At 38.9% G+C, this 15,046-nt stretch overlaps 2 protein-coding genes across 2 annotated transcripts; one reads left to right on the forward strand and one right to left on the reverse strand.

Annotated features, from left to right (window-relative positions):
- The first annotated feature begins 423 nt into the window (after positions 1-423).
- Positions 424-6,193, forward strand: nudt2 (nudix (nucleoside diphosphate linked moiety X)-type motif 2). Its single transcript, XM_008409472.2, has 2 exons — positions 424-710; positions 808-6,193. Exons 1-2 carry the CDS (start codon positions 584-586, stop codon positions 1,122-1,124), a joined length of 444 nt encoding a protein of 147 aa, XP_008407694.1. The 5' UTR covers positions 424-583; the 3' UTR covers positions 1,125-6,193.
- A 1,192-nt stretch (positions 6,194-7,385) lies between these two features.
- On the reverse strand, positions 7,386-14,324 carry ube2r2 (ubiquitin-conjugating enzyme E2R 2). The gene is made up of 6 exons (XM_008409473.2): positions 13,716-14,324; positions 13,261-13,480; positions 10,128-10,214; positions 8,803-8,900; positions 8,212-8,346; positions 7,386-7,705 (listed from the first exon to the last, which is right to left on the reverse strand). Exons 2-6 carry the CDS (start codon positions 13,441-13,443, stop codon positions 7,420-7,422), a joined length of 789 nt encoding a protein of 262 aa, XP_008407695.1. The 5' UTR covers positions 13,444-13,480; positions 13,716-14,324; the 3' UTR covers positions 7,386-7,419.
- Positions 14,325-15,046: the final 722 nt, after the last annotated feature.

A 15,046-nucleotide genomic window follows, 5' to 3' on the forward strand; every position in this document is an offset into this window, starting at 1 on the left:
TCTCTGTTGTATCTTTTTGAGCTTAACTTATACTAAAACCTGGGGGAAAGATGTAGTGTTTAAGTGTCTTTGTATAGTGTTTGTTGACGTATTTTATCTTGATGTTATTCTTTCTTTGATTGTTTTTTTCTTTTTAACTTATTAATTTTAGGTTATTCAGCCTGTTGTTCAAAATCTTCAATAATACACAATGTCCCTCTTCAGCAAAAAAAAAAAAATTAAATAACAATTTCTTTGTTTCTTTTTTTTCTCCCTCTATGCTTTTTATTTAGCCTCATGTAGTACCTTTTCATAGTCAGTAAATACATTTAGACATTTTAGTTATTAATATTAACAGGTGAGGTGAGATAGACTGTTTTTACACTAGAATAGATCCAATCCAGTGCAAACCTTGAGTACTCGGAGCCACCACACAGCGGAACAAATGTGTCTGTCTTGAACTGCAGTCGGACGAATTTTCTTGATGCGCAGCAGGCTAACTGGGGCTCTCAATGTAAATATCTCTGAAAACTAAACAGTAAGGCGTCTACTTTATCATTCCCAGCAGTTTATGCGCATGAAACTTTCGAAAACATAAGAGAAGATGGCTCTGCGAGCTTGTGGGTTTATAGTGTTTCGTCGCCTCGCCGGTCTCAACCCCCCTCCGGGGAATATCGAGTACCTCCTCTTGCAGACTTCCTATGGGGAGCACCACTGGACCCCGCCCAAAGGTCTGCACAAAACCTCGTCTGTCATTTGCACAATAAAATACCACATTGTGTGGATGCACAGTTTGTTTTTATTTCATCTTACGTGTGGTACTCCCAGGTCACGTAGACCCAGGTGAGGATGACCTCACCACGGCTCTAAGGGAGACCAAGGAGGAAGCAGGGTTGGGGGCGGAGCATCTGAAGGTTATAGACGGCTTCGTGCAGGAGCTGCGCTACGAGGTTCGTGGCAGACCCAAAGAGGTGCTGTACTGGCTGGCCGAGCTGAGAAACCCGGAGGCGGCGGTGACGCTGTCCGACGAGCACCAAGACTACCGCTGGGCCCAGCTGGAGGAGGCCTGCAGGCTGGCTGGGTACAAAGACCTGCAGGAGACACTGAGGGCCGCTCACAGACACTTGGAGGCTCAGCGGGACTAAAACTGAGGAAAGATCATTCAGATAGTTTTTTTCCCCAGGGTTAAAGTTAAATATTCTTCTCCGTTTGTATCTATACATTCTGCTCTTTAATCTACTGAGAAGTGAAAAAGAAATGAATAAATATAAAATGCAGTTTTCAAATTATTTCATTTATCTTTGAACAAAACGAACATTTCAAATGACCGGCAATGAGTGTTTAACATTAACTTTTCTTTCTTTTAATAAGTGAAGCTATCATAAAAAAGTGTTTTTTATGTTTACTGTTACAATCATCTCTTAATAATCTGGAACAAAAACTTATATGGCCTGATCTGTAATGGGCAGCGACTTCTTACAGTAAATCTGGGTTGCCTTGGAGACACGTTTATGTGTGTATGTGATAACATACTTTATGTACAGGTACTTCATTGGTTTTAGTCACATGAAGATCCTTAAATAAAAACATTTTAATGTAAAAACAAAACAAAAAACAATAAAAAGTGCATCGTCTAGGAAGAAGAAACTCAACACGGCCGGACTTTTAAGAAAAAAAAAATTGGGCATATTTTAACAACGCCTTATGCTCACCCTTTGTCAACTGTTAGAACACTTGACGGTTAATATTGGAGGTGGCATTGACTCCATTGTCAGTTGTAAACATTTGATTGTACCACAAGGGGGAGACAAACACAACGCCACGATATTTCACCTCGACAACTTGACGAAGTTGATGTTGCACAGAAGATAAGCATGCAGCTTCAATACTATGAACAAACAACATGTAAGAAATAGTGGCCTTATTGAAAGCAAGTGTGTTTTTATTTCACATAGGTGGTTGATCTCATCAAAAACAATGTTTATTTTTTGGTGGAATGAGAAGGAAAATATTCTCAAGATGCAACTGATGAGGATAGCCATGACCTGAATGACTGAAAATCCACACTAAACATGAGTGGAAAAAAAACAAAAAAACATTGCGATAGCATTGAACCTGTTTACCAATCTTGTTATGAAACTGGGTTGTGTAAGCTAGGTCATCAATATATTTCTATGTGTTTTCTGTATTCGAATCGGTGTGCCAGCTTCAAATACAGGTTCCTACAAGTTTGTTTTTCAGTTAATTTTCAAGCATTTTCTCCAGCATATTTGATCATATTCTGATATTTTTGGGACAGAAGATTTACCTCACTTGTTTGTATGATCCTGTTCTAAATAAGTTATGAAACCACAACATGCTGCTGTGTGGTAAAAGAATCTGGACAAACTTGGATCAGTTCCTCGTCAAATGTAGAGTAAAGAATTCTGGAGTAATATGTGTTCAGTTAAAAACCGATTTAAATCGGGTTTTATGTGGGATCATTTTATTCATTTTGCAAAATATTTGGCATTTAAATCAGGCAAAGTGTTCCCTGCTAATTGAAAACTAACGATAAAAGAACAGCATTTTATTTTACAGACACGTTTTGTGTGCAAAATAAAAGTTACATGAAGATTTTGGTGAAGTGAAAATAAATTTCTTAATTGACACATTTTCTTCTTCGAATGTTCTTTAGCTGATGGACAGCATGAAATAAAAGCTGTAAAAATTATTAGCCCTTGTGTGCTTTGGAGCCATAAACCAACCATAAAAGCCAAAAAATTACAAACGTAGCAGAAAGAAGAGACAGCCACTGATCAAAGACCAACTTTTATTTATTTTTTAATGACTTTACAACTTGAACACAATAATTTTACTCTTGCATACTTTTCCAACTTTAGCCTGAAGACCTACTTTCTTTAAATGTTTTGTGTTTGATGATATTTAGGCTCAGTGAGGGATAGCAAAATCATTTTACAATCAAACCCAACACTGAAGGGGATTTGCAAAAACGGAAACCTTGTGTAAAATTTGCACCCTTGTAATAGAGGAAAAAAAAATCTAATAAAATCAAACATGGATCAGCATCAACAGGATGGACATTGTGGATGGGTCCGTCTTTTACTGTAGAGTTTTTGGAGGGGATTTGTTTACTCTTTAAAAAAAAGACATACACACATTAATTTAAAAGATTTCAGATTTTGTGTGGGGCTATGTGTAGGGAATTTGGAGTTGTTTTTTAATAATAGCTCTTGCCTTCCTCCATTCTACCTTATAAAAACCAAGGCCAACATTTAGTTTATAACTGGGTGATGCTGTCGCTCCTACCAGGCCTTAATCCCAGATCTGAAGCTTTGCCAGGAACTGACACTTGGCTCTAAAGCAGATGTGGAAATTTATTTCGCATCCTTGAGAAAACCGATGCAGCTCTTTGGTACGTGTGGCAAATATACGAGCTACCGCACCAAGTTAGCTAGCTTAGCACAAGCGGGAATCGGGGGAACAATTAGCCTAATTCTGTAGGTCATGTCTCCTACAGAATTAGGAGACATTCTGTAGGAATGTCTCCTACAGTGTAGTCGGAGTGTAGTCCAGCACAGACACCGAGTCCAAGTAAAAGCACAAGCTGTGTTGTTATTTCCCCAAAGGTACTCATTAGTACCTCTTGTTACTACTGGCCAGACTTGTTTTTTTTTTTTTTTTTTCTATAAGTGCTAAATAAGCTAACCCGCAACCAGCTACAGCTAAATACACGGGGTTTCCCCCATTTTCTTTTGCTACGGTTACTTGGAATTAGGTTTTAAAGTTTGGACGCTAGAAGTTGATTATTCATTATTTTGTTACTTCTTGGACTTCACTAGTGTGTTTTTCAGTGGATTGAGAGGATTTTTCCAGGAAGTGGTAACTTTAATCCTAGGTACATTCAGCTGTACTGTTTAGCACTTTTACTAATATATGAGCACATTGTCATGTTGTAAGGAGGCACAGGAAAGCTCTGTGGGTTTGTATAGGTTGTGGATCATAATGCAGGAACGTCTAGCTTCTAGGTTTTATACAATTAATATCAGACCTGCAAATCCAGACAGTCGTTTTCCTTTTTAAAAAAAATAATTAAACTCAGCAGCAAAACCTCAGAATCACTGATAAGCCAATACATTTCAACCCTTTACTCCACACTGAATGTGATGAAGACAGTCTGATGAATGAACAATAGTAATTTTTAATTTTTTTGCTGGATTCAAAACTACGATCCGTCAATGAATTTGCAGCACGTTTTTCCGTTTTTTGGTAAATGCATGTTAGTTTAAATTTTTCACTGAAATTTACATTTGAGTGGATGTTATATCTGCGAGTTTAGAAAACGCATCAAGATTAAGAACCTTTTCAGACCTCAGTCAAATTAACCTAGAGCGGTGCACTGTTGTTGAGTTTAATAATAAATAAATAAACTAAGCTATATGCTATGATGCATAACTAGGGATGATAGTGGAATATCTTATTTTTTATGTTGGACTCAAAACTACAACTGACATCATAATACCTGCACAGTTTTGTTTCTTTTTTATGTTATAGTTTGTTTGGGAAAAAACAAAACAAAAAACGTGGAATCTGTCAAAATTTCAATTAGGAGAGCGGTCCTTATAGAAATCCAGAAGTTGTTAAGCCTTATTGTTCCATCTGTACCTAATAACGCTTAGAAATAAAATAGAAATAAAAATTGGGATTAGGCAGGTCTGAACAAAAAGAAAACTAGAAATTAGTTTTGTCCAGTGAAAGCCTGACAGCTGCATCTCTTAACTCTTTAGTGGAGATGATATGACCCAGCAGTCCAATTAAAGCCACTTAAAATCACTCCTTAAACGTAAAAGTAATCAATTACTGCCTAAAAAAGGGATCAGAATGGCTAAGATGATTTTCACTTCGTAATATTATAGCTGATCTGTGCACATCATAACATGTTGAGCAATTTGTCTTGGAGATATACAAAGTTGGTGCTTTTAAATCGTTAACAGGGGTTTATGTTTGTGCATGATTGGGGTTGGGAGTGGGGGGCAGGGGGGCAAAAGAAGGCAATATTTAGTGACAACCAGAGATCTGTAGGCATCTTTCCGAATCATGTTGCAGGTCCATTTCCAGAGTCTTCCTCACTTTCTGTGGTCCCCCCAAAGAACAGGACCAGGAGAAAAAGCTTTCACTCCTTCAGCTTCACATTAAAATCCAATGGGTATCCTATAATAAGTGTAGTCAAAAAAACAAAACAAAAAAAAAAACAAACAAAACATGTAAATCCTCAGCATGCTTTTCAGATGAGACCTCATGTGGGGGTTTGTTTGTGTCCGTGGCGTAAAAATCCATCCGTTTGAAATGAGCGCTCAACGGGACGAGAGACTCTCAGAGCGCAAAGATTGTGTGAGATTTGTGTGTTTTACGTCAGTCACGTTGTGCTGTTCAGCATGTTCAAAAAGCTTAATGCTAAGAAGGTCTGTTGTTTTTCTTAATCCCTCAAAATCTCCAGCTGATCCAGGCTGGCAGAAAAGCAGGAAATAAAAGACGAGTCCTCTCTCTCGAGCTGGAAGTTTCATTCATCGCTCAGGTGACGAGAGTCTTGACTGTAATCCAATGGAGGCGACGTTTGGGTGAAGATAAAAAACTTGACATCATAAAGAACAAACAAAAAAAAATGCTAAAAGTAAATGCTCTCACACACAGGCGCGCACACACACACAAACAGGTAACAGGCAATCAGTGTCTTATTTAAATGATTTTTTTTTCTGTTCTTTTAACAGAAATACATTTTCAATTCTAATGAAGTAGCATCAAAGCACAAGTTTGAGTCACACAGCAACTTTTTTTTTTTTTACTTCTTCTCATCAACTGCATCTCAATGTCTGGCTTGTCTAAAGGACAAGTCCCTAATAATTCGGAGTAATTCTGATTCTCTTAACTAAGAGAGAAAAAAACTCGATACAAAGCACCGAGAAATGGACCGACTGCGACATTCGGAGGTGTGTGAACACTCACATCATGTGTATCGGAGGCTGACAGAGCGACATGGTCTGGGAATGAGCAAGAAAAGGACGTAGAGATGAGTCGTTTGGTTCCGAGGATCGTCATTGACCATCATTTCTCTCTCAGGCCCTGAAGCTCGAATGGTCGACATATGACAGAAAAATTGAGTTACAGTACCTTGCAAAAAGTATTTACCACCCCTAGAACCTCTTTTTTTTTTTTTTTAAACACTTTGTGTCCATAAAATACACGCGTTCGAATGGCTGCAGTGTGGTATCGGCGATGGGGTGTGGACATTTTTCCACTGGAAGACAATCAAGTGAAAGTCAAACGGAGAACTTCGAGAGACAGAGTCGTCCTAAATGAGAGTTGAGAGGACAAGCTGCCCAGCTCATTGATCGCCTAATGAGCCAAAGGGCCAAGTGTCCCCCCTCACCAGACTGTCTGAGACGCAGCAGGAAATACAAGAGGCAAGTCAGAGAACACATCGTCTCAATTAGGTAAATGGGGAAAACAGCTGCAAGAAAACACACCACGGATCCAATCTCTCTCAACTGCAGGCAGATAATGCAACTTATTAGCGTCATTCATCAGCGCCGACAGCCTGTGGAGCTCAAAGGACACCGCTTTGTTTCATTTTTTAATGAGTACATTTCCACTAATGAAGTACTCATATACTAAAATAAACCTATTCATTAGGTTTTCAACAATAGTGGCATTGTCAAGACAAAGATCGTACAAAGTTTCTTCTGTCATTCAAACCTGGGCCAGTCTGACTCCAGATGGCATCCATGAAGCACACTGCACTGTGCCAACACTGATGACACAAAGCAAGGATGAAGAGTAATCAAATTTTCATGAGTGTAGTAAAAATATGACAGGAACTGGTACAGCATGGAAATTAAACTAGATTGGCGATGTAAATATTCATGGGGAGGGTCGTCTAGTTTGACGTTTGCATGTGGAGACGGAGGATGAAAAATGACTGAATGCTTTATAAATCTAAAATATGAGTTTTAGTAATATTTTTAAGAATCTCCTAGACTGGGCTGGAATAATTTCTTTACTCAAACTTTGCTAAACATTAGACAGAGTGCAAGGTGTTATTAAGGCAAACGGTGAGAACACCAAACTCTGACTTTAAGTGGAAATAGTGCCAACAAACATCTGTTGCAAAGTTGTTGTTTCTTCTTTTTTTTTTGACAGCGTGTGAAAACAGTGACTCAATCAAACTTGTATCAGTTCAACAAATGATTAAACGTTTTGGCAGTAGACTTTTGACCCCACTGTTTGTGCAAACACATGCACACACGCACACGCACACACACACACACACACACACACACACACACACACACACACACACACACACACACACACACACATACTCTGAAAAATGAAAGACGACCGCAGGACTAAATTGGCAGGGAGGATTTATCGTCCAGATCATCATGAGTCTTCGTTGCCAGAGTCGTCCTGGTTGTCGTAGCGCCTGGTGGACGTCCCACCGTCCTCCAGGCAGCTGATGGCCCCGGCCTCGCCCACGGACTCCATCTCGCTCTCGTCTTCGTCCTCGTCCTCCTCCTCCATGTCGTCGTCGTAGAGGTCGTCGTAGAGCAGGTCGGAGCTGCTGTCCTGAGAGGGGACCCGGGTCTGGACGCAGTACTCGGCCAGCGTGGTCGGCACCTTCACGCCGTCCCGCTCAGCCTCCGCCGCCGTTGACAACACCTGCTTCCTGCAGGCAAGATGGCGGGGGGGAGGGGAAAACAACTAAGAATTTGAAAAAAATGTTGAGCTTAGTGTTGGCTTTAAAAATACAGGTTTAAACTGCATCTCACTGAAACAAGACATCACTAAATATGGCAGACTTCAAAAATGTTTCCTTCTGGAAACAGAGAAACGTGACAAAAAGGTGAAAGACTGCATGTCATTTAATTTAGTAAGACTACTTTGGAGATGAAGACATGATGTTTCAACCAGTCGTATTTTAAGAATTATATAAATCTGGTCGGTCCAGCACAGGTGATTGATGTGAATGGAGACAATTTCTTTATCAGGATAAAATTGCTACCAACATAATTTTCTTGCAATGAAAACTGTTAAATACAACACAAAGTATTTGGTCACCCTGTGTGTGATGAATCTAAACAACACCTGAGATCAATGTTTTGAAGGGAATCACTAAAGTAAATGAACTCCATGCAGCAGAGGCACCCGTCTACAGCCACCGCAGTGCGTTACCTTATAATCTCTGCATACTCTTTATCTTTGCCTTTGCTGTCCCTCCATTTGCGAAACATGACCGAGGCGTCTACATTGGCTGGCGAGAAGGTGTTGGGCTCGTTGAGCAGAGAGATCACACTGAGCAGGATCGTCCTGACGGCAGAGAGAGCACAGCAACACGTACACACAGTCAGACATCGGATTGCATCGGCACGGTCAGAAACATTATGCTCATCCTGCGTCCCCCATGTGGCTCAATTACACGCTACCTCCACTCTGCTCGAGTTCCCAAACACGGACTCAGCAGTTTTCCCTCTGTGATGTGAATCCTGCTGACGTGCTAAATTTAGCAGTTATTCAGCAAAGCTGCTCTATCAGTGTCTCTACCCCCCCTCCACTAGTTTTCTTTTTAGAACGAAGCCTTGTGTTTTCTAAATTAGATTGAAGACACAAGTGGGGCCTCCGTTTCATTTTTGCTCTGTAAAAGTTGTACAAAAATAAACAGTTATTCCTTCAGGGTTTTTTATTTTTTTTTTATTTTTAGCCTGCTTTCAAGAGTCATCCAAGACAACAAAAATCACCAGACGTTGCGTGATGCAGAGGGAATACCTTATGTTCTGGGTGGGGTTCCACCTCTCAGACGGCAGCTCCCCGCTCTGGGGGTCGTCGACCGGAGGGTGCAAAATGGAGATGCACACATCTCCGTTCTGGGAAAACAACAAATGGCACACACATAAGAAATGCTAAAAGAATCTATAAAAAAATCAAGAAGAGATTCTACTGATATCTGTCATTAGAATATGACAGATATTGCTTCATTGTTTTTGCCTTCCTCCTAATCCCTCATGAGCTCATGGCGGTGTTGATGCTTGACACAAAAATGGCACGAAAGTCACATTTGTGTGCTTATTTTTGATTCAATGAACACGCTGTTTGAGTTCAAACACAAGTCTTAATCTTTTACCTTCTCTTTTTTTTCCCCCCTCTCTCTCTCTCTCTCTCTCTCTCTCTCTCTCTCGCTCCCGTTTCTCCCATTTTGAAGCTCAACTTACAACCTGTTTGAGTTACATGATTATTGGATTTTCATTGCAGCACAGTTTACTTTTCCTAAGTCCTTAGTAAATTCAAGTGAGGCTGCAGGATTATCCTCATGGTGTTTTCCGACAAGATGAACGAGGTGTGCTTAGGAAAAAAGGAAGAAGGTTTGATTTTACTCTCTTTTTACGATAAAAAAATTCAATCTGCGCTGTAAGGGCCGATCACAACACTCATTTTACTGAAGCACAGCTGTGGTTTAGTGTTTCAGCCTGGCTGTGTGATGGTCTTCTGTAGGGCACACAGTTTTTTCATCTGCTATGTTTCTCAGAAAGGAATATAAACTTCCACGGAACGTAATGCAACAAACAATGTGTAAGAATGTGACGTAGAACAAAACCAAAGTAGCAATATTTAAACAGTCTTTCACACTAAACCTATTTCTATCCTAGATCGTTGCAAAGTTTACATGCACCTTTTGTGGAGCAAGATAACAAAATTTCATCAATTTGAGTCTTTAAGCACTTAGCATGAACCTCGTTTTTGCTGCAAATGACAACTGTAAGTTGCAATAAGTCTTCATTTTTTGATGGCTTATGTCACATATTTGGAGCCCAAAAAGGAAATCAGACATAAATGCAACCATCTTATTTATCCCATTTGAAATCTGTTAAGAGGAGAATCAGTAAGAAATAATAATAATTTAAAAAAAAAATGTAAAAAAATGTTATTAACCAAAACACTCTTATTACCCAACGCATGCACAGGTTGTCACTAAAACGTGCTTTAACCACTGTAAACCTCATTAAGTAAACAACAACTTCAGTGCAACAGAAACTCTAAAAGCCATATGAGCAACAAAAGTGAGCATCACATCCAGATCAGCCGAAAGCTCTCACCTCGTAAATATTTGGGTGCCACATCTTGGTGAGGAAGCGAAACGTAGGAGGGGAGTATGGGTAGTCAACTGGGAACTTGATGTGAGCCTGGAAGAATAAACAGAGACACAGTTAATGTAGTTTATGTACTTTTGAGCCTTTGCTGGGACCTTAGCTGTACAGGGTCAAATGACAGGTGATTTTAACCTTAAAGTAAATGCAGCGGAGTCAAAAAAAAATCTATTCTATTGGGAAAGGGAACACAAGTAACTACTTTATTCTACAGCATGAAAAATTTGCTGGCTGCTTTAAAGAAGACCTTAATACAGCTGAATTGTGACAATTCAGCAAACTGTTCACTTTGCAAGTTGACCCAAAATGCTTCATTACAAAATGGTAATTTTTGAGTAAAATCTTATACTTCAAATGTTGACTTGGAGCAAACTTCATACAATAATCCCTTTTGGTCCCATTTCCATCAACTCTGACCAGCTTCTCTGTCCCTGCTGCAGAAAAACATCCCCACAGGACCGTGCTGCCACTACCGTGCTCAACTTTGAGGATGATGTGCAGTGTTAGTTTTGCTCTTCAATAGTGACATTCTTTAGTGCTGTAATAAATCTGCTGTTTACTAAATAAGTATTCTCAAAGTTAATTTGTTACATGTTTTTTTTTTTTTATTTAGGGGCATCAGAGTAAAGCGCTTTTCAGGATTTGTAAAAAAAATTATTTTAAAAAACTCATTGCTTTTCTTCATCTGAACGGTTATGCACTTCCTCATCCTAGTTTATCACAAAAAATGCCACCAACGTACATAGGTGTGTCGGTAAAATGTAGAAAAGTTCAAGGGTTATGAATAGTTTTGCTGTTCACTGCAAGTCTGGTTCAGTTTTTTTCCCCTCAGTTTATCATTGTCCAGTTATTAAGTGTTAAGCATGGGAGCCTGGGTGTGCACCCAGCAGCCTCAAATTAGCTGCATGCTAGTCAGATAAGACTATCGTCAGTCCACAGCTAATCACTGAACTTCACCACCACAGCCATGTTGTAGCATGAAAATAAATATCGCCATAGATCGGCAGGAGTTTTACAGATATAGTTGTGTTTTTTTATTTGCTCAAAAGCATAAGACAAGCACAAAACATTAAAATGAAAACCACATTTTTATCTTATTTTACAACAACTGTCTGTATGTCCTTCTTACAACCCCATGTATTTGTATTTAGTATATATTTGACAAAAAAAAAAAATATATATATATATAACTTGATTAAACCCTTGATTGCACAAGAACTGCCAGAAGAAGGACATTCATGAGGGGGGAAAATGTTTTTACTTGTGTCAGTTAAATAAAGATCAATTTAAAAAAATAAAATAAAATAAATATGCAGGTAGGATCAGTGTTATCTAACCTTGATCTTGGGGGTACATTGCCCTGCATGTTTTAGATGTTTCCCTGTTCCAGCACATTACCTCAACAGCCTGTCATCACATTCTGCAGAGACACGTTAGTCATGTTTCAATTTAAGAGATCAGGAAAATACCAGGTCAGGTAAATCAGGAACTCTGAATCATATTTATTTACCTCAAACAGTAACAGAATTACACCTTTGTTGACATGTGAATGGCTTGCCATTTCTTTTTCTAAGGTTCCACATATTTTTATGTGCGAAGGGGTCATCCAACCACAAAAGATGTAAACAAAGCTGAGCAAGTGGCCTGCATCAACAAACATCAAGGTTTAATCTAGTTATGGTCAGAAAATCCCCAAGATTTTCCATCATATCGTTCCTACACTTTAAAATCCATAAATGAGATGCATTAAATTAGATCAAGAAATACATTTTCAATTCAATTCATATCAAAAATACCTTACTGATCCCAAAGGAAAATGTATTTAAATTTGTTTAAACTCTTTGTTTAAACAAAGATGAATCTTTACCGGAATATGTTCAAATTGTGGTATTTTGACTTGAGGTTAGTGATATTTGCTATTATAGAACATTACACTGATTCATATCATGAGAGCTCTAAATAGCAAGTAAATATATTGGCTAGCCTAACAAACAGTGCTTCTACTTACTGAGACATTTACTTTCAACCACAGTATCCATCTTTAGCATCTATAAATCTGGATCCTCAGCCTTTTTCTAATGCTTCTCTTATTTTTATCTGCAAGTGAGCTGCGTATGAGGATGAGGAAGTATTGTACAAAGTTTAAAAAAGGCAGGGCAAAAAAAAAACCCAATTAATTATTTGACCTATTTTGTACACCCGCTGTAAACTCCAGCTACACCTGTATGAACACAACCTCACACAAACCCGTGTCTGACCTGCATTTTCTGTCTTTCATCTGTCTTTTTTTTTCTTTTCTTTTTTTTTAGAAAAAGACAGATGGGGAGTCTAATCTAGACCTACTCATTCTCTGTGCTGAAATGCCATTTATAGCAGTCACCAAGCCAAAAATAGCTTTCTGAATTACAACCACCATACAGTGATGAGGAGTGGAGACTGAGAATGGAACCAGAATTAATGACTGAAAAAAAAAAAAAAAATCGACTTGCAGAAGAAGAAGGATGAAGATGTGAATTATACTTTTTAGATCTCTAGGATGGTGGGACTCTTTGGGTTTGAACAAATAAATTCAAATGGTCATTGCAATATTAACTTGGATTAGATGGACGAATGTATTTTAAGAGCCTTGCATTCGCGCTCGGCATGCAAATGTGTTTTATTGCCATCAAGATGCTAAGCTCAAAGTTTTAAGGACATCGAGATGATGGAAGAGAAAAAGAAAAGCAAAGAAATTGAGGGCTAACGTAACCATTATCTTCTTTAACGTAAAAGTCATTTTAGGTGATCATGCAAAACTTTTATATTTCTGAATACATATTTTGGACAATTTGAGAGATACTTGCAATTATGTTTTTGTTAAATACTGGAAAGGCAATATTGTTTGCGATAGACCAAACTTTTCCTCTTTTCACTTTTATCATCAAGATGTTCCCACTGCTTCTGTGCCCTTCAGCATGTTAATATGGTAACAATATGGCATCATTACCATTACATAGTAATATCACAACAATGCAAATACTGCATCCAAGCAGCTCTTTGAGATAATGAATGCAAAGTGACCATTTGTGCAGATTTCTCCCACCTTGAAGTAGCCTCCTTCATATAGAGTATTGGGCGGTCCGAAGATGGCCACTTCCCAGTTGTAGAGGTCAGACTCCTCTACCAGGGTGATGCGGAAGCCCTCCACCGGCTGCTCCTGCAGGGACTTCAGCTCCATCATCAGGGCCTTCTGAGAACTAGGGGTTGCCTGATGGGCCATGTTCATTCCACTTGTGACACCCAGGGGCCACAGATCAGCAAACCTAGAGAGGAGACAGAGAGATCATGAGAGGGACGGTTCTATTTGAAGGTAACAAACTGAGTCAACAGCTTGGAAACATCTCAGTCTTTTTTAACTTGGTGTAAACAGACAGACAAACCAAAATGCTACATCAAGAATTAAAACACAAACATGCTATGTGGCCTGTCAAGCTAGGTTTCTTCTGAGGCCCTTAAAGGTAGAACTGCAAAGTTTTAAAAAAAACAAAAAGTGTTTACCTCTGCCTCCTTGAACTATACGTTTTCGTTTGCTCCCAGCTGAAACCTGAAAGGTGAACTCATTGGCCGGCCATGCTAACGTCGCTGTATGTGGACAACAGTAAGTGGAGCAGTGGATTTCCTCCTAAAGCCTGTGGCTGCTCCTCGTGTTTTCCAAATTCTTTTGTGTTGCCAGTGTTGACAGTTGACATGAAGAAGCAAGTCTCAGTGGAAGTCACCGTCTCCTGCGGATCATTCCCGGGCTCAAAACCGGGGTTTGGCTGTCCCTGCCATCTCCCCGAGCTACTGGTTCGGTTCGAACAGGCTCTCAACTGACCCCTGCTTGTTTATGTTTGTTTATCTGCGCTCCAGCAGTCTCAACTTCTCCACACGTCAGCTATAAACCCCCACCGAGCAACTTCGCACAAACGGAGCGGGTTTTCTGCCGTCTGTCGTCCCCTCCGGCACGGCGGTGAGATAAAAACACGCAGGAACTCGAGCCTGTGGTCAGAGAAAGGACAGCAAGTAGGAGATTTTTTTTTACACTCGCGAATTACACTGGCTTTTATCGATTTTTATTTTCCTCCCATCGATGCTTCCGGCTATCATTGCGCGTGTCTGCAGAACGTAATGCGCGTACACAGTGACGTGCGCGCACCCAAGGTAGAAAAAAACCCACCTTGTTCCAAATTTTATGAACAGTAGCTTCAGAAAGCACTTATTTTTTTGGTATTATAATAATAATAATAATAATAATAATAACAACAAACTATATCGTCATAAACCTGAAAACAAGAGTTGACAAATTTTTAATCATAAAGATGGTTTTTTTTCTTTAAACTAGGTTATATTTATTTTTTTTTTAAAAACATGTTTTTCAGGATTTTATAGCTAGAAAATTTTTATTGGTTTTAAATAAATAATGGACACTATCTAAAAGTTTGAAAACGTGAATAGAATATCCAGGTGATGTTAAATAAAGTATTTTACATTTGCACTACCGTGAGTATCAAGATTAATTTCAAACCCTTAAATTAGCACTTTTTCGGATTATACAGCAATCCAAAAAATTGCTGTACATTTTTTTGTACGTTTAATATGTTACATTAGAAGATGTTTTAGAATAATCTTTAAAAATGTGTTTTTAGTTACATCCCAAAAACTTCAGTACACTTCAGGGATCAGAACCAAAATATTTATCGCACAAATGATCAAATATAATTAAAATAAGCATAGCGAATGATTGCATTGCTCCAGGTTTTTGGCTTTTAATTGAGTTTCTGATATAATTGTGAAAAACAATTCTTGAAATACGCCCAATATGTCACTCTGTATAATGAATTCACATCTTC

This window comes from Poecilia reticulata, linkage group LG5 (genome assembly GCF_000633615.1).
Source record: "Poecilia reticulata strain Guanapo linkage group LG5, Guppy_female_1.0+MT, whole genome shotgun sequence".
NCBI lineage: Eukaryota > Metazoa > Chordata > Actinopteri > Cyprinodontiformes > Poeciliidae > Poecilia > Poecilia reticulata.